The 22680-nt window shown below is 41.2% G+C and overlaps 2 protein-coding genes across 2 annotated transcripts; both read right to left on the bottom strand.

The window, feature by feature from the left end:
- Nucleotides 1–3: 3 nt before the first annotated feature.
- On the bottom strand, nt 4–1417 carry LOC111229747 (P2Y purinoceptor 4-like). The gene is made up of 2 exons (XM_022756218.1): nt 1352–1417; nt 4–1059 (listed from the first exon to the last, which is right to left on the bottom strand). Exons 1-2 carry the CDS (start codon nt 1415–1417, stop codon nt 4–6), a joined length of 1122 nt encoding a protein of 373 aa, XP_022611939.1.
- Nucleotides 1418–1545: 128 nt separating this feature from the next.
- ano5 (anoctamin 5) lies at nt 1546–20982 on the bottom strand. Its single transcript, XM_022755994.1, has 20 exons — nt 20736–20982; nt 17554–17621; nt 11912–12019; nt 10361–10429; nt 9835–10119; nt 9453–9572; nt 9143–9258; nt 8901–9035; nt 8683–8788; nt 8441–8501; nt 7957–8108; nt 7062–7136; nt 6316–6544; nt 5980–6158; nt 5764–5861; nt 5508–5638; nt 4893–5098; nt 4595–4794; nt 3878–3983; nt 1546–3653 (listed from the first exon to the last, which is right to left on the bottom strand). The coding sequence occupies exons 1-20, from the start codon at nt 20803–20805 to the stop codon at nt 3423–3425; spliced, it is 2745 nt and encodes a 914-aa protein (XP_022611715.1). The 5' UTR covers nt 20806–20982; the 3' UTR covers nt 1546–3422.
- Nucleotides 20983–22680: the final 1698 nt, after the last annotated feature.

Genomic DNA, 22680 nt, shown 5'->3' with positions numbered 1-22680 from the left:
AGCTCATTGGGATCCAGATGCAGGCAGTGCGCACACGGGTGTAACAGTGGACATCCCCTGCCTCTTCCTCACCGTCATCCGGGTCCGCTTGGATATGAGAGAGGCCACCTGCATGCCTGGACACTGGGAAAACATGAGAGTAAACGTGTAGTGAAAATCTTCTCGGAACTGGCGGCCTATGAAGCAGCTGAACAGAGGGTTGACGCAGGTGATGAGGCTGCAGAAGCACATCTCCAGGGCGAAGGCCAGGTCTGGGGGCCCCCAGGAGGCGTGGTCGTCTGGGTAGACTGCCCGCATCACGACGGCGGCGTTGCGGCTCAGGTGGTAGGGCAGGTAAAACAAGGCGAAGAGAACCAGCGCTGCGCTCAGCACCCGCCGGAGCCGGCGCTGCTTGTGGTGCGGGCCGGGCCTGCGGCGCAGCTCTCTGACGCTGCGCAGGCCGCAGTAACAAATGGAGAGCAGCGGGAAGAGAAAGGCAACGGTGGAGCAGAAGATGGAATAGGGGAGGCTCTCCCCGGTCTCACTTAGCAGTACGTACAGGGTACAGACCGTGCGGTTGCTCCCAGGGCAAGTCTGGATAATAGTCATTCTGGCAACAGGTATGCTGAGGACCAGAGTGGCCGCCCACACCGCCGCACACAGCAGGCACGTCTTCCTCCGGCCCAGCAGCACCAGCGAGCGCAGCGGGTGCACGATGGCCAGGTACCGGTCCACACTGACGCAGGTGACGAAGAAGATGCTGAGGTAGAAATAGTTGTGGTAGAGCATCCTGACAGCTGTGCAGAGCGGCAGCCCCAGCCTCCAGTAGAGCCGCTCCAGATGGTAGTGGATGAGGAAAGGTAGGGCCAGCAGCCAGGCGGTGTCAGCCAGGGTCAGGTTGAAGAGGAACACCGTGCTGCGGGTCCAACGACGCAGGCGGTGGAAGTAAACCCAGAGGGAGAGCAGGTTGAGGGGAAGCCCGAGGATCAGCACCGCCAGAAAGAAGGACGGCATTACATAGAGCTGGACCACCGGTAAACCCTGATGTGTGTCCAGGTCGCAGAGGGCTTCCTCTGGAGGCTGCATGTTCACGGGCACAGAGGTTCAGCTTGGGAGTTTTCACACTCAGTGCTATCTAAAGACAGTTTCCTGCCTGATGTTATAAAGTAAACTTTTCTTCATCTAAAGCTTCATTTATAGATTGGGCTTTAGTTCACTAAACAGAAAATAGTGACATGTATTTAACATCATAGAAGAAAACACTAAACTTAAACCATCCTTTGCCTTCAGAAACTACTTTTTGCTGTTCCGTAAATCTATTTTTGTCTGATAGATAAAATGTTCAATATCACAGTGAACCTCTTCAACCTACCTGGACCTGAGTGTTGCCCATGTCTTTGTTACGGTGGCTTAGCAGTGTGCCAAGCGCAAGAACCATGCCAACATATTTTGGTGTAAAACACACCCACCAAAGTGAACAAACACTGCATAGTTATCAGTGTTCTCTCAGGCCATCTGTTATGTGAACAGCATCTTTCATGTCCTCAGCACAGGAGCAACAACTACTCAAGTTGAACTGGTACTTTATTTTGGAGAATTGTCTTTGTTGCATTACACGTTTGGGATATAGGACAATTGGAAAAATTACAGAAGAAAATAAATGAAAACATGAAATTGTAACTTTAAGCATACAGTAAACAGGTTCCCCTTTTTCATGTTTGGTAACAGTATAAAATAAAATATTACTACAACATGACGAAAGAGGATAGACATAAGAAAAAAGTTAATTTAAAGGAGATGTACAAAGAAATAAAAATAAAAGACAAAGTAATTAGATGTATTAAGGCATCAATAGGCATCAGTTTAGCTAAGCGCCGGCCATGAAAAAGGCAAAGTGGAACAGTCCAACATTTCTCTCAGCTGAAGTGGTCACATCTACACACATCTCAAACCAACATAAGATTTAGAGTTTGAAGCACAACCAATCAGTTATTTTACATAAAATTCAAATACTTCAACACTACTCACATATTTCTGTGTATGCAGCTTAATTAACATGAAATATCCTGATATAATCTCAAAACAAAAAACTACATGTTTCTCTACGTTGGCATTTAAGCTCAATATAAATATCAAAACCAGAACAATGAACTTCTTACGACAGTACAACTGTTGTTCCATTTAAATCAACAAAGACTATCACACATTGCTGCTTGAAAACACTGATTATGAATAAGTAGTTTCAGGACAACAAATAGACTGACATGTTTATGCCTTGGTAGTCAGCTTTCATTAAGTGCTTTGTGCAAAATAAAAAAAAAAGAATGTGTATCTTTCCTTCTCTACACAGACACAGCTGAGGGAACCAGAAGCATGAGAACTAGGCGATGGCTGATGTGCTTTGTGTAATGGAGCAAACATAGTTGAGTAGGTGGGGGCAGGCTTTCATTAGCGCCAATGTGTTGGTAAACAGAGGCACATTAAAAAGTGATCTCTTCACTCACACTTCCCATCTCCAGGAACAAGTCAACAGTCAACATGCACCAGCTGCTGCTGCTGCTGCGTCTGCTCAACAACTGGCCATTGCAGGACAAACTCTGCCCTTACTCACAGTGGTAACAGCAGCACAGGTTTCTCTTCATAAAAACCTACTTCACATGTCAGGTTCTGTCCTGGAGCAACTGTCGGGCTGTTATGAGATCCTAGCAAAATGTGACCAGGCCTCTGAACAGCCAGTGGAGCGAGGACAATAATTTGGTAAAAGTGTGTTACATCCTTGCCATGACCTCAATGCTGTCAAATAAACAATGCTCACATTTGTTGCAGTAAAAACAAAATAAATCGAGTTGAACGTAAACTTACAGTACATGACAGTGGAACCGTTCATATCGCTGTACATATAAACAAAGAAATATCCAAACCGGAATACAAGCAAGATCTCATTTCCAAATAATATTGTTATTCTACTGGCAGATACAGAATATCAGTGATACGTGTGTGATATATTAAGGCATCCAGTCTTTGGTTACTAATGGTGGCACTTAAATAAATAGTCCTATATGAAAACCAGACCAAATTGTCTGGTTTAGACACAGTGTGTAAGATTTCCTCTTTCTTTCCTTACAGAAAATTTTGATTATCCTCAGCACTATAAGGACAACATAGAGAGTGAAAAGCCATAAATATGAGACAGACATTTAAATTCAAGTGCCTGGAGTTTCAGCATGCATGGAGACTTGCTCTTTCACCTGTGTGCACTTCCACTATCAGCAGATTAGTAGAGAAAGGATGGCTGTGAATTAAGGAAGCCTCTAGTTCTTAATAAAGGTTGTTTGTATGTGTTTGCTGCACAAACAACTCAGGCACTGCAGCAAAGAGATGCTCAGTATCACAATACACAAGCAGGGCATCATGTCCAGCTGATTGACCAGCGGCTCGCTGGGCTAGAGACACTCTGACAGCACCTCATGTTGGGGCAAAGATGGATAGATCATGGGCGTGCAGGTACAGTCATTGTTGCCGTTATGGCTGAGTTGGACCTTCAGCTTCTCCACTTCGTAGTCATGGAGATACTCCTGGACCAGGTAGCGCTCTCTCTTTACTCGAGCCCTCACATCAGAGGGAACATCTGGGATCATCCAGGCTACGAAGAACTTGACAGAGAACACAACATGCTGAGGAGGAAAGAGCACAACAGGTAAATGTTAAATATTTACTTTAAACTCAGAGCTGCAGAAGCAACACTGCATGGAATCAGGATATGTATTATATATGGAAAACAGGTGTGAGGGATGATAAGGGGTTACTATTACAGTAATGTAACAATCAAATACAGTCCAATGTAAGAATCTGAGACTCAGTTCAAGTGGTCAGTAAGTGTTGGTGGTGCTGGTTTTACCTCCATGATAATGATGAAAGCCAGCTTGGCAGCCAAAATATGCCAGAACTGCATAGTGTGGGAGTACGGCTTCTCATGGCCAGGCGGATTGCGATAATCACGATACCTACAAAGAAAGAACACCAGAGCCATACAGTAAATGACCTGCAAACTTTTACACTTATTTCACTCAATGCACACAGTATTAACCACACAACATTTAAATCTCAAGTTAAATAGTGATTTAAGTGAAGGGGTTTGCTAAAATTACAGCTGTGCTGTATTTATCAGGCTTCACTGCATTAAAATTCTTAGCTAAACTTACATTTTAACGCATTCATGATAATAACTAACTGATGTAATATATTTAGCACTCAGAAAGGGGCCCTTCTTTGTAATGAATACTTACACTTTTGATACTTTAAGTACATTTTGCTGGTAAAACTTACAGTACAATCTCTTTAACTAGAATTCTGAAAAAAGCCTTTTACTTGTAACTGATGTTTTTCAACAATGTGGTGTTTCTTTTACTTAAGTAAAGGATCTGTGTACTTCTTACCCCACAGCTATACTGTATATAAACAGAACGCACATCATCCACCTTTTTACATCCACACTCTCTCTTTCTCTCTCACACAGAGCCTTACACTTCACACACACACACACACACACACACACACACACACACACACACACACACACACACACACACACACACACACACACACACACACACACCTGCAGGTAGTGATGGAGCTGTTGAACCAGGAGGGGTTCTCCCCTTCCTCAGGGCTGTTGGCCAGTGGGATCTCAGAGATGTTAAACACTGACAGGCTGTTGTTTATGTAGCCTTTCATATTCATCTCACCCTGTGGTCGGTAGGCATACATGTACACGAGCCGAGGGATCATATCAGAGGTGAAGGCCACAATGAATGCCTAGAAAGCAGGGAAAGAAATGATGTGAGGAAGACTATAGATAAAACTGGGTAGATCATGAGCAGGCACACATCATATGGATTTAATCTAGCACTCACATTTGTGACAACAGAGAGGACAGCAATCCCACTGAGGATTTCCTCCCACGCTCCGATACTGTGGGCCTTGGCTGCCACGGGACGTCTGAACTGAGTGGTGAGCTTCCAGGCATCCACTCTAACCTCAATGATGTTGTTGATAAGTGCCAGCAGTGGTGCCAAGGGGAAGGAGGCAACAAAGAGTGTGATGAAACCAAACTGGATCACTGGGACGCAGAGAGGAGAGGTTAGTGAGAGACAGTATGACGGAAACAGCTTCATCTGCAGGACATCAGAGGACACTGCATCTATCTATCTATCTATCTATCTATCTATCTATTGCTCTATTATTAATCTCTTTTTACTGAAGTTGAATTTGAATGTAATTTTAAGGATTTCAATTTGAAATTAGTAAATGTTGTACTGCAGTATTTACACAGCACAGTTTAGTATTTAAACAGCTTAATACTGATTTTTGTTTTGGTTTAGCTCTAGGCCTGGTCCAAATTCAAATTTAACCTGGTCTTGGTAGTGATTAGGACTCCACCCTGGTGGTCGTAACTGCAGTCTTATTTTCAAGCGTGTCTCTAAATCTCTCCCTGAATGTAATGTTTAGACTGTGTGACGGATGTTTACCCATTTCCAAGTACTCGTAGAAAAGGCCCAGCTGCCCAAAGCCCTGCAGGTCGTGGTCCTGCTCCCAGCGGCTGTACAGACTCTCTGGGTGGTTTCGTGCCTTCCTGCTGCCCCACCAGTTCATCAGCCACCTGAAGGACACAGGAGGGGGGTAAAGAGCTTTGAGGCGACATGACCACAACCGCATGACAGCCACAATACAGCTGTATTGAAATGCTAACAATGGCTATAAACCACATTCGGTTGGAGTACTCACGGGACCAGAGCCTCTTGGATGTTGCCCCACACCTGTTTACCGGTCATCACTATCACCAGCTGGGTGGTCAACTCAATCAGACAGCCACCAGGGTCACACTGAATGTAGGCAGGTTGAGGTAGAAGAGGGATGGGAAAGAAACATGAGCTCAAATTTATGCTCGGGCTGAATTAGTGATGCTAATCTTATACAACTTAATGTAGTTATATCTGGTACCTCTTCATTCCTCAGTTTGCTCCAGTTGCCAAACATGTAAGTGTAATTTCCAGGGTGGCCGACAAACTTGCCCTTGAAGAAAGCCACGTAGAAGCAGGAGGAGTAGTAGTTGACAAACTGGAAGAGGAACATCTTCACCGTCAGTTTGTTCTCATACTCCAGGTGGGTCTTTGGAATTTCTGTCACATAGTAAAAAGTAATAAAAGATAGATTTTAAATACATAAACCAACTAATTTTCACAGCTTCAAGGACAGTGATGATATGCACTGATGTCTGGAGACACAAAGACTGGAAATGTAATAATTTTGGATACGTTCTGTCTCTTTGGCCCTCACCCATATCAGTGATCCAAACAGCCACTCTCTCATACATGAGGTTGAGGACCATGATGATGACAAAGTTGATGCAGGAGGCGGTGACAGAGGTGGCCAGCTGTGGCGTGATGTAGGGGCCAACCACCTGCAGGTTAGTGGTTGGACTGTCCTTCATGATGCTGGCGAAGGCCGCGTATACCGCCAAGCGGTACGCTATCACCCCAATAATGCAGGCAATGATCAATGAGATCTTCAGGACAGAGACAACAGTGACAACATGAAAGAAAACTACAAGGCACAGTAAGTCACAAGACAAAGGTACAGTGAGAACATCACACCAAAACACAGATACATATAAGCATAAACAAGGTGAATTATGGCCAACATAAATGTTAGAAGCAACTGTCAGGCTGAAAGTGTGCATGCATGCCCCATGAAAACACACCTACCACAATCTTTCCATTAGCTCATTCACAGGTGACAATTTTTTAATTACAAGAGAATACAACACTTATAGATTCTGGGCTGGTATGTGTAAAACTTTGGTTTTAAATGGGTCACAATTGATTAGAGATTAGATTAGATTATTTCAAGGGAGCTCCACTTCTTAAAAGTTTTACACATACTGGCCCTGGTCACATGATACTGTTCATTGTGATTAGGATGATGAACAGTATGATGAGAAAGACAAATGACACAGGGTGGAGAACAGGTAGAAGATGAAAGCAGCTTTAACTGATCAAGTGTACCAAAGATACTATGCTCACCCAGAACAGGACGGTGGCTCCAGATAGACACATGCGTGCACACTTGCTTGTTATGGGTAAGTACGGCTCCATTTCCTACATCATAAGCAAGCAAATAATGGACACAAGAGTCAGTAACCATTTGTTATATCCTGAAAAGACAGCTCTAAAAGGCCAGGTTCCTTTAATTACCACTAGCCTCAGATGAGAGACAGATCTAGTTTGACCAATCAGAGTTCTTTGTGTGTAGGCGTTTCGGCCTGGGTCCAATTCTGTCATCTAACAGTCGCCAAGTGAAGCCATGCTTTTGCAAAAACCTCTTGAAAGAGACTGATCCACAAAACAAAAAGTAACGTGATAGAGAAGGAAACTTGTGCCTCCAAGTCTTTCCAGATATCTCTGTTATCCACACAAATGACATCACACCAAAACCTCTCCCTCACCAACACTGGCAGTCCACATTAAATGCCACCCTTACCCAGAGGATCACTGTGGCCCAGCACAGAAACAATTTCCCCAATAGATCTGTAGCAGTCCTTTCAAGAACCCACTCCGTTTCCTAAAGACGGGGTGGATGTGGTCACAGCAAATTACAGCACCCTGCTTCCATTCATTTCAAGTCTGTGTCTGCCACTATCACTACCTACTCACTAGCAATGTAAATAAATGAATGTTTTTAATCAAAGAGTCTCAAACCAGCTTTTTAGTTCAGGAACTGGCATAATGAATGACTGCAACCAACCCAGTGTTTAGAACCTGTATCCAATAAATACAACAGATACTGTAACCTGTAATCATCAAGTCCTAACATACAGTATGTCTGCCTGCTAAAGCCTTGCGGAGGCTACACAGATGTAGAGCTGTACAATAGAACAGTATCATACAGTATATTAGTATGTCATGAGCACACAAACACCTGAGTGATGCGGTTCAGCTTGCGGTTGGTGCACTTGGTCTCGTACTCTGGCCGAAGCTGCAGCTGCTGTTGCTCCTCCTCAAAGTCGACCAGATCCCACTCATACTCAAGACGGGCCTGCCGCCTCTTCCAGAACTCCAGGAACAGCGTCACTGAAGAGAGATTTAACCCGCCACACCACGTGTATCATAGCAAAAATATTAACCTTGTTTTATTGTTTATTTAAATATAATTTTTCAGTTTCAAGTCTTTAATATTAGTGTGGTAGCAAAAGTGTCAGAGCTCAACACATGAGCAAATGAAACCAAAACTAAAAGTGAGAGGTGAGTTTTTTGGTTTTTCTTTTGTGATTGGATATACTGATCCCTTAAATACAAAGCAAGCAACAGTGATTATAAACGACTACTAGTAGTTCAACATTTCCCACTAGGTGGTGCACTGGGTCAGAAAATACACAATTCAAAGAGCAGACATTTTTACTCACCCCAAATCCCCATGAATATGGCAAAAAACACTGTTCCTACGTTGTCAAATAAGTGTGATTGCTGAAAGAAGAACATGTTTGAGAAATAGTGGGATAATGAAAGACTGAATTGTTAACATGTAGCTCCAACCATCCTTCAAATGGGGGCAGAACATGAAAACATGAAACATGAAAACATGAAAACATGAAAACATGAAAACATGAAAACATGAATCACGAACAAAATCAATGGGATGTCTCACCCATGAGGAGTTGCATGTTGAGTTGAGTTTCCAGTAGCCACACTTCTTGTCACACAGCGGGCACATGACAATGTTGCCTCCAATTTCCTCGCTACATATTTCTTTACTGTTGGGAAATGACGATTGTTTTCAATAAAAGGAACATTGATGTATGATGTAATACAAATAATAACTTATAATGCAATGACACACCAGGTTAGCATTCTTGTAAGACTCACCTCCACTCGTTGTCATCATAAGTGAGGAATCCGTGGACGAAACAAATTGTCCCTACTATTGCAGCAAAGAACAACATCTCAGTGTAGAAACCCAGCCACGCAAAATAAATACCTATCTTCTCTCCATAATACTTCCTGTTGAAGGGGGAAAAAAAAAAATTTCTTCATTTTAATTCTTCCTCTACCAGACTATTGTAGAGTAAATACACATCAGATATGACAACTTCATTTTCAGGTCTTGCCTAATAAGGTTGAGGGGCTGCTCCTTGAAGAAATAGAAGAATCTGGCCCAGTTTTTGTAGAGATTGTATCGCTCACTTTCGCAGTTAGCATCCCTTGATCTTTTCCAGTATCTACACTGCATGCACAGGAGAACACAGTTCACTAGCACATTCGTTACTTTACTCATCCTTGCATTGCAACATCCACCGCTGCCTCCAACAGGTTGTTACTGTTGGAAATCAATGAGTGCACATTTCATTAAAGACATGTGTCATACGTCTTTTTCCAATGATAAAAAAAAGTGGCAAAAGTTCACCAAAAGAGACTCACATCATGTAGGGGGAAGGCAGCAGTGTAGGTGCCATTGTTGAGTAACCTCTTGATTCCCTTCTTGTCTTTGTCCCCACATTCATCCCTGAAGTATGAACAGCGGGACAGGATATAGTAGACCTGGGCAGAGAGAGAAACAGAATAACAGTGTTTTGTTCTTCAGAAGCTTGGAAATTGTATGAATAAAAACTATAATGCAAAAATTAAAATATAAAGTTCCTTCTGTGTTCACAGACATTTTAAGATAACTTTTTAAAAATGTTACAAGGTTTCAGGCCTGCCAACAGAACTACAGCATACTGTAGTATTTCTAGCAACATCAGTTTTTCAATGTCAGGGGAATATTATAACAAGATAAGAAAGCCAGAGTCAGCATCCTTACTATCCTGTTGCGAGTGGAAGGGGGGAAGAATGTGTCTTTGTTGTCGATAAGGAAGAAGTCCGACTTGCTCTTGTTGAAAGGAGCTGTGAAATAGTCTGGCTCAGGGTGCATGATTTCCGCTGGCAGACGAAAAGGGGTGGACAGCCAGTTCATGGGCATGTCGCTGTTGTCTGGGATGTCGTTGGCCTTGAAGGGGACTTTGATCTTCAGTACATCTGCATACGTTGCCAACACTTCCCATGGAGCATGGATCTTCACAAAGTAAGTCTTTCCATCATCTGACTCCTGAAGATAGTGACAGTGAAAGAAGTGTCACAGTAAAATGAGTATAAGGCTAATGATTCATAAACTAAAATAATAATTCTGTAACAAAGGAGCATTCACAGGTTTATGTAAAATTCATAGTTTAATGACTAAATAGCACAAGATAAAATCAAGAACACAGCAATGTGAAATGATATATGCATGTCTTTACAGGCCACTGCATTCCCTTTTCACATGATTAGACATTAGACAGAGCTCTTACTGATTTATGTTCCGTCTCCAGCTCCAGGCCAACTTTCTCTAAATTGGCCTCGTACACCTTCCTCCTCTCCTTTAGAAGTAAAAAAAAAAACAGACAATATATATATATTTATTAGTTTGATATACATTTTTGTACAATTATGACAATGAAATCTATTGTACAACTAATTAAGTACACACAAACATTAAATAAAACACCACATATGTTGATTATGAGGCATACAGACATAATATGTACGAATCTCTAGTAAAATGCGCTAATTTAAACTATCAACACACAGCCAAAATCACAGCCAAAATGTTAGGTTGAAGTAAATATTTCAAAACTATTTACGACTGGACAAATCTTGAAAAGTTAATGTGAGATGAAATGCATACTGTGAGTGCACATATAGCAAGGCACAAATTAAATGTAAAACCAAAGTAAACATACAGTCACAGTCAGCGCAGCAAGTATTCCAGTGGTAAAAACACAACTAAATAAGTTGCCTATAAACCAGTGTGGACAAGGCAGGGTCAGTTAATTCAGTTGTGAAAGTTACTTGTGGGAGTGCAGTAGTATGACATAAATTCCCATTTGGCACTTGAAATTAGGTTGAATGTTTTCAGAAATAGGCATGTAAAAAAGGAATTGCCCATATTATCACAGAAAAATTGACAAAGAGAATGAAAGCCTTCTAGTTAGAGCTGGAATTAACCCATGAACCCTGAAATGCCCCATTTTACGACACACGAATAACACAGGAAGTGGCCTCCTGCCTGGCTTTCCTCATACCGTGGAAAAAATGAGCAAGTTCCTGACCAGGCTAGAGGTCTGATTGTTGACTCAGTGATGACACTGTGGGCAACATGCCAGTCAGCTGTGACAAACTGCCACATACCCGAGGAGTGGTAACATCCAGATGTGAAAGGCTAACAGCTCAGTATCAAACACCAAAAGTGTTTCAGCACTCCACAGCTGATAGAGAGACTCACTAAAAAAAAACTTGTGATCAAAGACAGTATGGAGACACTTCAAGTAGATTTACTGAAGGAAAAATGCTTGTGAATCTACTTCAATGTGACCTTCTCAGAAAATTCCTTGAGAGGATTACTGATACAACTGAGAATAACAGTTTATCTAGCTTAACAGTGTTGTGGTATTTAAGGTATGCTGCTGACACACACTGTGACTCTGAGGATATCCTATAAGAACCAGTTCTTACTGTTTAGATCAAGAAGTAGAAATAATATTAGCTGTTCTTTTGTGTGATATATTAAGATTTAATTTTAAGGTATTTAGTTCTGGCGATGAATCATATTCACTGTTATTCTGCTAAATTGGATATACAACAATAACAACACTGGAAAACATAAATTACAAACATGATCTTGCAGTTAAACATGTAAAACCAGAGTGCACATACAGTCACAGTCAGTGAAACAAGTATTCAAGTGGTAAAAACACAACAAAACAAGTTCTATATAAACCAGCGTGGGCAAGGTAATGTCCGTTAGTTCAGTAGATTTAACAGCAGCAGTATACATACAGTACCTAGAAGTTGTTTCTTACCTGTTTTCTCTCACCATCTTTATCATCAACATAGGACAGAACAAAATCAATCCTGCGCACTCCATCACGGAAGAACACTGAGTCTTTACTTTGTTGTTGTTTGTCAATCTATAATGAGATAGAACAGAGGTCATAACATTTAAAATATACACTGGTACAGTTTCAGCTCAATGGGTCTTGGATGCATTCACCACAGCAGACCACAGAGTCAAACAATGTGTCAGTAGCTAACAGCAAAACCCCAAGAACAAAGCCTCCACACCACATCACACTCGACTGTTTGTCTAAAACAAACAAAAATGAGGATTATCACATTTTTACTACAAACACAAATGATATGCTAAATGTAAGGCGGCTGCTGTGACTAAGATCTTTCATGTTGCTCATGTCCTTAAGACTGGATTTATTGAACAATAACAATAGGCCTTAAAGAAACCTATGTTGCGCATGAGAACAAAATCCAGACAGATATCCAGAATCCTATGAATGCTTTAATTTCAGGTCATCTGACTACTTAAATAAAACCTCAGGCTATAGCAAAGGATATGTGGAGAGGACCACAAATTCATAATCCTTATTGTGTAGAGAAGAAACATAACTCTTAACATTCCACAAAATTGTACTTTATTTGCTTGATTGTCTGTAAATCCTGGGATTCATAGGGGCTGAAGCATCTTTTATTGGTGGCTAAAGAAATTCCAAGCATGTGGGGCAGCTAATGCTAGCCCTGCAGTTGCTGTCTCTTCGGCAGCTACAGGGTCGAGGAGAAATGAACTGCACAGGAATGCTTTACAGGAAGAAAGGAAGGCATTGCTTTCAGTGCTGCTTCAGCTGTTCAGAAAGCTAAAAATAACCATGTACCATGTACAACTGTCATCACCACACATCACTACAGTAGCTACCTACACAGGACTGCTGACAATTCAGAGAACTCACACATAAGCGAAGCAAAAGCTACAACACCCCACTCAGCCAGATCTATGGCTACTGTGCTGTAGTTCTGACAGAGTTTTCCCGTCAGTCAGCCCAATGCTGTGGTTGTAGGGAGGAAAGGAAGAGCACTTTACCTCCATGGCCCACTCCCTTTGGTTATAATGCATCAACGGAAAGGCCGGCTGCCTGAGCAAAATTTCCTTTCTCCTGGGAGCACAGTCCAGCCCTTAAAGTACTGCTTCTCTCACTCTCACTCCACTGATAACCCCCGTCAGAGGAGCTCCAGCCAGTCCACTCATCTCCCAGGACAAGCCCTCACTTGGCCAGACATTTAGAAAAGAGACAGAAGGGGGGAGCACAGGAGAGAAATAGAGGAGACTCCTAGAGATGACATCAACATGTTGGTAGCATAGCTGCTGCCAGCTCATGCTGCAAATCTAGCTAATGTAATAAGAGGAGAGCCTCAGGCAGGGGGAGATGACATCACTGTGCTGTGACCATCAGGAGAGTAAAAGAAACAGTGCCTGAAATAGGTTGTTCAATATCTCAGATAAAACCTTAGCTGAAAAGCCAAATGACTGCGTGAAGAAATCTGCTCTGATAAGACTGATGTGGACAAACTACAGAAAACCAGTGATTGATCCAGTCTGACTTGACTGTTTGAATTCAATTAATCAACGTGGAGACCTTAGCACAATGGTGTACAATGTGCAAATGTGGCACTATCAATGGAACATATATGTAAATTGTCTTAGCCATGTTACACATTGTCTGCAGCAGCAGCAGTTCCTGCTGTACGAACTCATAGAAGCATTTGTGGCTACATCTTCCAAGCTTTTTATGGGTTTTCTTAGGCAAAATGATGCATATGTTCTAACGACTGGTCTGCATTACCTCCCAGTTTAGATCAGACCATGTTGACCATGGCAGGTTGGGAGCTTTCTATAACTGGGATGTCCCTGCAGAAACTCTCTAATTTGCTGTAATTACAGATCAGCCATATGGAATCAGTGCATCTGCTGGGACCTGCCTCTGCTAAGTAAAGCCAGTAGAGGCCACAGACTACTATACATTTACCAACTAACCCCTAACCACTCAGTGTTTAGAGATATATGTACGTCTTAATTAAGGAGGGTGAATGTAGAACATGTGTAACATAAGAAGGCTTCTAATTTCAGGGAGAGGGTTCTGTAAAATATTACTTTCAAGGCATTTCTTTTTTGGGGTCAAGAATTTGAGCATATCATTTTTATTAAACTGGTCACTTTTGATTTTGATGTTCAATAAATTGCTGCTAAATTGTCTGATAATATACTATAGTAATGTATTTTCTTCTGAGAACAATTCTCCTGTTTAGTTGTAGTTTCTATGCTTCAAAATCCTCTCCTCTCCAACGTACTCTGATGTTAGTGCTACAAAATGTAACAGTAAGGTTGCATGGAACTCTTTCTAGTGTTTTTCTAAGTAAATTGTAGCTACTGTATCACTCCAATATGTCTTTACTGTGTTGCAATAAATCATTGCAATCCTCAAATTTGTTCTAAATGCAGAGATTTTAGGCTTTTCTCCATAGCTAAAAAGGAAAACTGGACACTCCTATATTCAGATTTGCAAAAAATTATATTTGGTTCAGCAACACTCTCTAAAAATACACATAAAAAAATATTGTTGAAAAATTATATGCTTCCACACAGGTGCACTGCATTGTACAACTAAGCAATTCAAACCCAACCATGCTCTGTGGCATGAATAAAAATATTGTTTTATATCAAGACAGCAAGAGTTAAAGATCTAAGACTTTGAAAGAGGGTTCATTGTTGGGGCATGGATAGCAGGAGCTTCAGTCACAAACGCTGCTTAACTGGCTAGTGTTTCAATAGGAACAGTGACTAAAGTGACATCCACATTTAGATCTATGGGATGTCAGTAAGTAAGGTCAGAAATTGACGGTGCACATTTGATCACTCGACTCTGATGCTCACACATTAGTGAAATATTTAAGGAAAAACAGAAGAGCACGCCTCCTCAGGTGACTGGGAATGTCGATCTCAATGCAGGACTTAATTGACTTATCCCATCAGACTGTGTTAGCGAGAACAGTCTGCTGATAATTACACAGAGAGATATCATAGTAGGGTTATAGTGCATAAACCCCTAATTACAAAGATGAATGCACATTTAAGCCACAGGTCTACAGAGATGTGGAAAAACGTGATATGGTTAGAAGAGTCATCCTTCACTACATCCTCAACAAGCAGGTGAATGCATGTGTGGCGTACACCAAGAGAAGAGTACAGGCCTGAATTCTTGACCCCTACAGTGAGGGGATCTGGTGGCTCCGTTCTGCTGTGGGCAGCATTTCAATGGCATGGTATGGGTCAAGTTGTCCCCTTTGAGGGAAGTGTCACTGCAAATCAATGCAAAGTTGCTCTGAGTGATCACTTTTATCCTGTCGTGAAACATTTCTATCCTGAGGAAATAATGATGTCAATCATATGCTATGGCCTTCACAGTCACCAGATCTCAAACCAACTGAACACCTATTTGAGATTTTGGACCGATGTGTTAAACAGCGCTCTCTACCACCATCATCAAAACATCAAATTAGGGAATATCTTTTTCCTTCCCTCCAGTGGAGTTCCAGAGACTTGTTGAATCAATGCCAAGGAGCAATGAAGCTGTCATGGCGGCACAACACTTTGTAAAGGCACTGTATGTTGGTTTTTCTTTTAATTTATCACCAGTCTTTTAGGAGGAGGGCTATACAGTCAGCTTCTTTTTCCATTCTTGATCACAGCGACAATTTATAGATGTGCAGCTGCCTCCCTCAAAAACTCCTTTATGTCATCCTCCACGCAGCCTTCAGTTGGAGGGAACAGGATTACTAGAAAAACTAATTGTAGGTTTTTTTCCCCTAAAGATTAGCCGCTGTTAAAAGGGGTAATGATTCCACTTTTCATTAAAATGGGCTGAACACTGTTTAAGCAAGACCATATTTTAGAGCTTTCAAAAAAAGATGCCTACTGTACAGTATGTGGTTAGCCACAGCAGAGTTCAGTCCTGTCATGAGCACAGGGCAGAGTCCTGATTAAAGTATAGACTGTATACTGTGTATAGACACACACACACACACACACACACACACACACACACACACACACACAAACACACACACACGTAAGCGCACACAGAAAAACAGCTAGACAAATGACAAATATGGTATAAAGTGTGTGTCCAAGTCTGTTTGTGTATGTGCGCTTGTGTGTGCAAGTGTGACCATTCTAATTACACTGTAACACCTCCAGGCTGTTGCTTCCTCTTCAGTGAAGCAGACGATTATCACAGGTGAGATCAAAGCAAGTGAAAAGGCCTTTTCCATTTTTAATGAACTCTAATGATGCATCAACATTATAGCTCATGCCAATGTTTCCATTCCTCTCTGCAGAAAACAACATGCTCTCCAGAAGCCACTATCAGCTCTCTACAAAGATACTGTATTACTGTACTTTGTATTGATTTTCAGCTCAATGCCCAAGCTTTATTTTCTGAATATATAATGCTGCTGGAGTAACTCAACACTGAAAAGCCATTCTTTAAGATTGAAATTAAGTCTGGCAGGCAGACATATGCATAGAGTTGCATCACATCACAATTCTGTTTTACCATGCCATACCCTTGAACGAAACTTCAGGAATAGAGCCCGCTTTCTCGAGAGCTGTGGAGGAATCAAGTGGACAGTGAGGGAAAGCCTAACAACACGACAAATTCAACAGCAGACAGCTAAAACTGTAGCAGCAACCTTACAGAGTTGATCAAAGCGGATCAAAGTGTCAGACACTCAACACTTGCATTACGTTTACACATCCTTACAGATTACACTCAAAAACAGTTCACGACACTAGAAAAACCAGTAAATGTTAGAAGTCACAATCAGGTCTTGAGCTCTGAAAGGATATGAGATGGCACAAACACATAAACACTGACACAGCAGCATGCATCTGTGTCCTCGACTGGCGTCTTACCCCAGCCAAAGAATTGATTTGCTCTAAGGTCTGAGCCTGAAAGTGTGGACTGTCGCTGTGGTCAGAGGTGGCCAGGGAGGCTAGGCTGGTGCTGAGAGACTCACAGGTCTCTACAGACACATCAGGCGTAAAATGAAACTTTAAGCACAGTGTAGAAGGGGGAGAATAAACAGGAGCATTAGGGTTGCATCTGACTCTCTTGTGACATTTTCAGGTTGTAAACAATTATTTGGATTGAAAACTGAAACTACTGGTTGTGGGCAGTACTAAGATCCATAAACTAGTGGGTGGGTTTACAATGAGAAAATCAGTGTGGCTACTAAACTCTGAAGAGAGAAGGAAGGGGATCTAAATAAAGCAATTAACTTGTACACAATTAACTTCCTGCTACCATGCTTATAGGGGGTAAGGCAGAAGTGAAGATAAACTGCTAAACAGAGATCTTTTGTGCATCTGTCCTGGAGACCTAAAACTTAGCATAGAGGAAGGACAAATCTTCCCATATGTAAACAGATGGTATATTCTCAAATCATCTAAAAATATGCAGACAATTCTGAGGCACAGGGTGCTATAAAACTCTCTCCCACCCACTATCTATCCACCACTGAGGCAAAATAATTTGCTTGACTGAAATGTCTGTATGAAGGTGCTGAGTGAATGTAAACATGTGGTGAGTTCTGTGTTTACCGCTGATTGTCCCTGCTGGAGGGATCCTGTGCTGGATGAGGCGTGTTGGTGGTAGCCATTTACATCATCTGCAAGACAGTGACATGAGGAACTCAGAATTAAAAACAGAATTACCATTGTTAATTATGGCAGTATTCTCTAACCATTGTAAAATAAGAATGGCAAGTAGCATACTGAATTGGAGGCAACGAAGTTCAATTTCAGGCTAATGAACAGCTGCCTGTATGGAGAGAGGAGCGCTGACTATCAGCCAATGTTGTGGTCTATATTTGTACAGCATTTTGTGGTGGTGCTCCCCACAAGGCCAGACAGCATGAACTAACGATCACTGTGAAAGAATACTCACAGCCATGTTGCTGCAATTCAACCACTACAGAAGTGACTGCAGGAAACCAGAAGTCTAGTAAACCCCCTCAATATGTTTAACAGTAAAAGCTGTGATGAAACATGGTTTTAACCCTGATAAAGTTCTTCGTTTGTCTGTCAAATTCATTCATTCATTGCCTGTCAAATGCAATTACAACCTTCCAAAGTACAGTAGATTCTGAGAAAAAAGATTTACATAAACAAATGGCAGATCAAGTAATGTTGGCATGATTTTTACAAAAAAACAAAACAAAGTCTGGTTTCAGCCTGTGTGTCTGTGTTTTTAAATAGAAAAGCAACAGTCTTAATTGATGGTCTCTCTGAGGTTATATTTAGTCTGGACTCAACACAGAGAATGTGCTTACACGGGCCTGAAACAAGCATTCAAACCTTGTAATATATAAACCTTTTCTGTCTCTACGTTATTACACACCAAGTCGGCAAAGTATAACTTAGTGGTTCAAAACTAGAATGAATGATATTTATTATAAAAGCTCTTGTCCAGAACTGGAATATAGCACAACCTGTGATGCAACTTTTCCCACTGCAGACTTCGATTTTTATTTTGTTGGACTAAACAAATGTTTTTCATTTAACATAAACTTTAAATGACTAAACTCTTGATACTGTAACTCACAGTAACAATCAAAGAAAGGCAATTGTATTTAGAATATGAAACTCAACCTTGCTGTTATCATGTACATACACAGAATGCTTATTGTTACCAACATCTTTTGAGTTATGGCAGGATGTTTAACTTAAAGGAGACTGTCGACTCCTTGACAATGAGTACTATATAGTACAGTTTACAGCTGATTTGGATTTCAAGCTAAAACAAAACTTGTTATGATACTGACCTTGTTTTGGACTGCTCTTCTTCATTCCAGAATATATTTCTTTCACACATATGCCTCTCAAACAGTTGTGCATATTTTTGCACAGTTGGACACAGTACTGGAGCTCTCTGTATTAGCCACAACTACGCCAAGAGTCTTTTCCCACCTAAGTAACCTCCACAGTTAATGCTTTGTTCACGAGAGAGCAGCTGATCACAGTGGAAATGCCACAAGGCTGCTTCTGTCTCTCTTTTTTATTACCACAGCAACAGCAGACTCAACCTCATGTATATGTTATTTACACAAAGAAAGTTATTTTACAACTCAACTTAACTGATAATAAAGGGCAAATCCTGCGGTATCCTAAAACAGTGGCAACAGATACAGCTGGTTTATTGAAATAACAGACATGATCTCCAAGCTACTAGTACTCTTTAGTATCTGTATATCTGCGCTGAAACACAGATTTTTTTTGTGAAATGAAATTCAGCAGCGTCACTTCAAGCATTTTGTGCATAACCACAGTGGGTGGGTTTGTCTGATGTGACAGGAAGCACGCACTCATGTTTAGAGTTGCGATTTTCAGGTGCACACAGACACATACACTTGCTTTCACATATCAAGACAGTCCGAGCTACATAATCTATGTTTTCAGAAAAGGTGAGTAATGATATGACAAAAAGCAACTGTGAGACCTTTAGCTGTCCACATGTTTGAACTTTAGACTCAAATTATCTTTTTTTTTATTCATTTAAACTCTAAATGTGTTTTCTAAAAACATTAGCCATCTGAAGATATATACTTAAGATGTACAGTATATACAGCCTGAAAATTCATGTTTGCTGGTTCTACATTGAATAAGTGTTACTTGTATGATAGAAATACTGCATATTCAGTTCTGATGGGTCATGGAAGCTAGAGAGAGGCTGTTTGCCATCACTAGACCCCATTGTACAATCTAAAATATGTACCACTACATTGAAATAATTGGAGGATTTGTGTGATCTACTGTTGTGAAGCTGTGACTGTGATGTGTGGATAACACTGCTTCTATTGTTATCTTTACACACAATAAACACGCAACACCAAGGTAACAGTAACTATAGTTCACGATCCTATAGCGATCACTCATACTCTCACACAGCTGGACCACAATAATATGATTCTCTCTATGCTGCAGATGAAACACTACTCTTTTACATCAATTCATACTGATAAGGGGTTGCTGGAGAGCATCCAGGGTGATTCATGCTCCATTCAACAACACCATAAATGGCTAAAAACACAACCCTCTGTCTAAGCGATTGTTTAGAATTCAAATTTAGTCAGGAGGAGAAAAAGGACTTGAGGTCTGTTCTGGTGGACAGTGGCTGCCTCTAAGCGACAACAGTGTTTCCAGTAAGCAAGCCAGCTGTCAGAGGCTGGCTGGCTGTAAGTCACCACTGTTTCCATGAACAGAAAGCAAGACTCTGACCTGGTTGGGGCGTTAAAGGGGGAATTTGCGATGTGGAATCTTTAGAAAATGTAAATAGTTGAGTTGTGTCACCTAAATTGATTTTAAAATCAATGTTTTTAGGTGAAGGTGATACTAGTTATTGTTGGTGACACAGCAAAGGCATGGCCACACATTTCACTGACATCTAATTTTCTGTCCTGTTTACTTGAGTTGTCAAGTGAGAAATGTTATGGTAATGGTATGTTGCTATGGTTGTTAGAAAGTTTCACTTCATGTAAGATAGAATACTCCTAAAGAATAATGATATTTTGTAGGTTTAGTGTAGTATTTGTTAATATTCCTCGAAAACTTACGTTAAGTACACTAATATTTTTCTCAAGGCCATACAGACTGGGGGATATCAACCTCAGTGAAATCTTAATTGATTACCCAGGAGGCAGATATTCCAACCCTAATGACGCCCAACATATCAACTTCATAGCAACATGCGCAGTTTGGGCTGGCTCTGGCATTTAGCTACTCACCGTTGAAAGATTCTGTGGGGCTCATCTCAATCAGACTGTCCCCTCCAGATTTTCCTGTTATTCGATGCATGTTGACTGTCTCGTGTGGCCAAATCGTGCCTGCTGGTCCTCATCTACACCATGAAATCCGGAGCCAGGCGATTTCTGTCCCGCCTGAACTAAAAGCCGTTCAGCTTCACAGTCGTCCTCTTCAGAGACTCCTCAGTTAGCTTGCCAGGCTGCTCGCCAGGCTGCCGTCCTTCCTGCACCCACCGACCACTGACTGCTGCATCATTCACTTCAGTACCAGAGGGAGGTTCATGAGGGGAGTGGCTCCACACCGCAGACCAATAGTTTACCCTGGAGTTGAACAGTTACCGTATCCAAATGTCTACATTTCATGTCAGAAAGAACGAACAGAAATAGACAGTCCAAATATGTGACATTAGCTAATTATATGCGAGGAGCATTGTGTTGGCTAACAGTCAGCTATCAGACAAGTTGGAGGCGAACTTTCCTCTATGGAGTTGATTAAATTAAGACAACCGGGAATGTATGTTTGTACTTGGGTATTCTACTTACCAAGAGAGAAAATAAGAGCTAACACTGCTAAATTGGGTCTAAAAAGTTGAATGTTTTTAAGTTCTAGTCAGTGAAACACAGAGGTTCATTTTTAACGGACGAGTGTTCATGAAGAATGTTGTTGCCATGGTGACGGGTTTATAATCGCCATATAAGATGTAAAGTTGCTTTATTAATGGTTTATAAATAATTTTACTATTGGTTTATAAATCAATCATAAGACATTAATAATAGCAGCTTTTGGGTTCCCGGGTTGTCCAGCATGACACTTTGATGGCGCATAAATTCATTAAGGAGACCCCTGGAGGTCTTCAGGTCAACAGTTAAGTCATTAAGAAAAGGTAATGGTAATGGTAATCTCAGTTTGTAATAAGCCAACAAATAAATGGTAAATAGATCAATGAAGGGTTCTACAATAATGAATTGTGCATGTAGTTGTAAGTGTTAATAAGCTGTTTATAAATTGATTTTGGTCCAGATGTCTTGCAGCTCTTTCCCAAATGTTCAGTGGTCAAACAGTCCACTGGAGAGGTCTCCCTAATGAATTAAATAGCTACCTAAAAAACAAAACTGTCATGTTTGAGGGTAATTTTTCCATAACCTGGCAATTTAAATTATGTTCTTATTAATGGCTTATATCAGATCTATAAAACATAAGCACATGTTATAATTTATGCCTTACAAGAAGGTGGTACTGTCACAGAGGGGTAGGGCTGGACTCAAATGCAGCCAACGCATGGGAGACGGTGCACACAGGTTTATTAAACTAACAAAAAGGAACTTAAACAGCATAGGGAACCACAGGGGATGACAACAGGAGAACATGAACAGGTAACATGAACAGACCGAAAACAAACCAGACATGAACAAACTAAGGACAAACCAGACATGGACAGCTTGGGGACATACTAGACATGAACAGGCCATGTGAACAGATTGATGATTAAACAGACATGAACAGATCGAGGAAAACCCAGGGAACAACAGAGAGACAACAGACGAACCGACCCAGACAAAGGGAAGCACAAAGACTATATAGACAAGGGAGGCAAGGGTGGTTGAACAAAGGTGAAACGCATTAGGGCAGGGCAGACAATCACCACAGACACAGGACCAAGACAGGAAGCAAAAACACTGACACACAAGGAAACCAATTACAAAATAAAACAGGAAGTGCGAAAAGTCCAAACAAAGCTAACAAAAGGTGTCTGCCATAGCAAACCATGACAGGTACCAGTAGTTGAAAAACTGTGAAGTCAAACCAGATGAGTGGACTATAACACTGAAACTGTAAGATATCAACCTATAGTGCACATAGCCATACCATGTGATAAGATCAGTGATCAGAGCCATTGGATGTGTATAGAAATGAGACATTAAACAT

This window comes from Seriola dumerili, unplaced genomic scaffold, assembly GCF_002260705.1.
Source record: "Seriola dumerili isolate Sdu_G_001 unplaced genomic scaffold, Sdu_1.0 BDQW01000242.1, whole genome shotgun sequence".
Classification (NCBI taxonomy): Eukaryota; Metazoa; Chordata; class Actinopteri; order Carangiformes; family Carangidae; genus Seriola; species Seriola dumerili.
The sequence above is the reverse complement of the archived record's forward strand: the minus strand, read 5'-3'. Positions and strand labels throughout refer to the sequence as shown.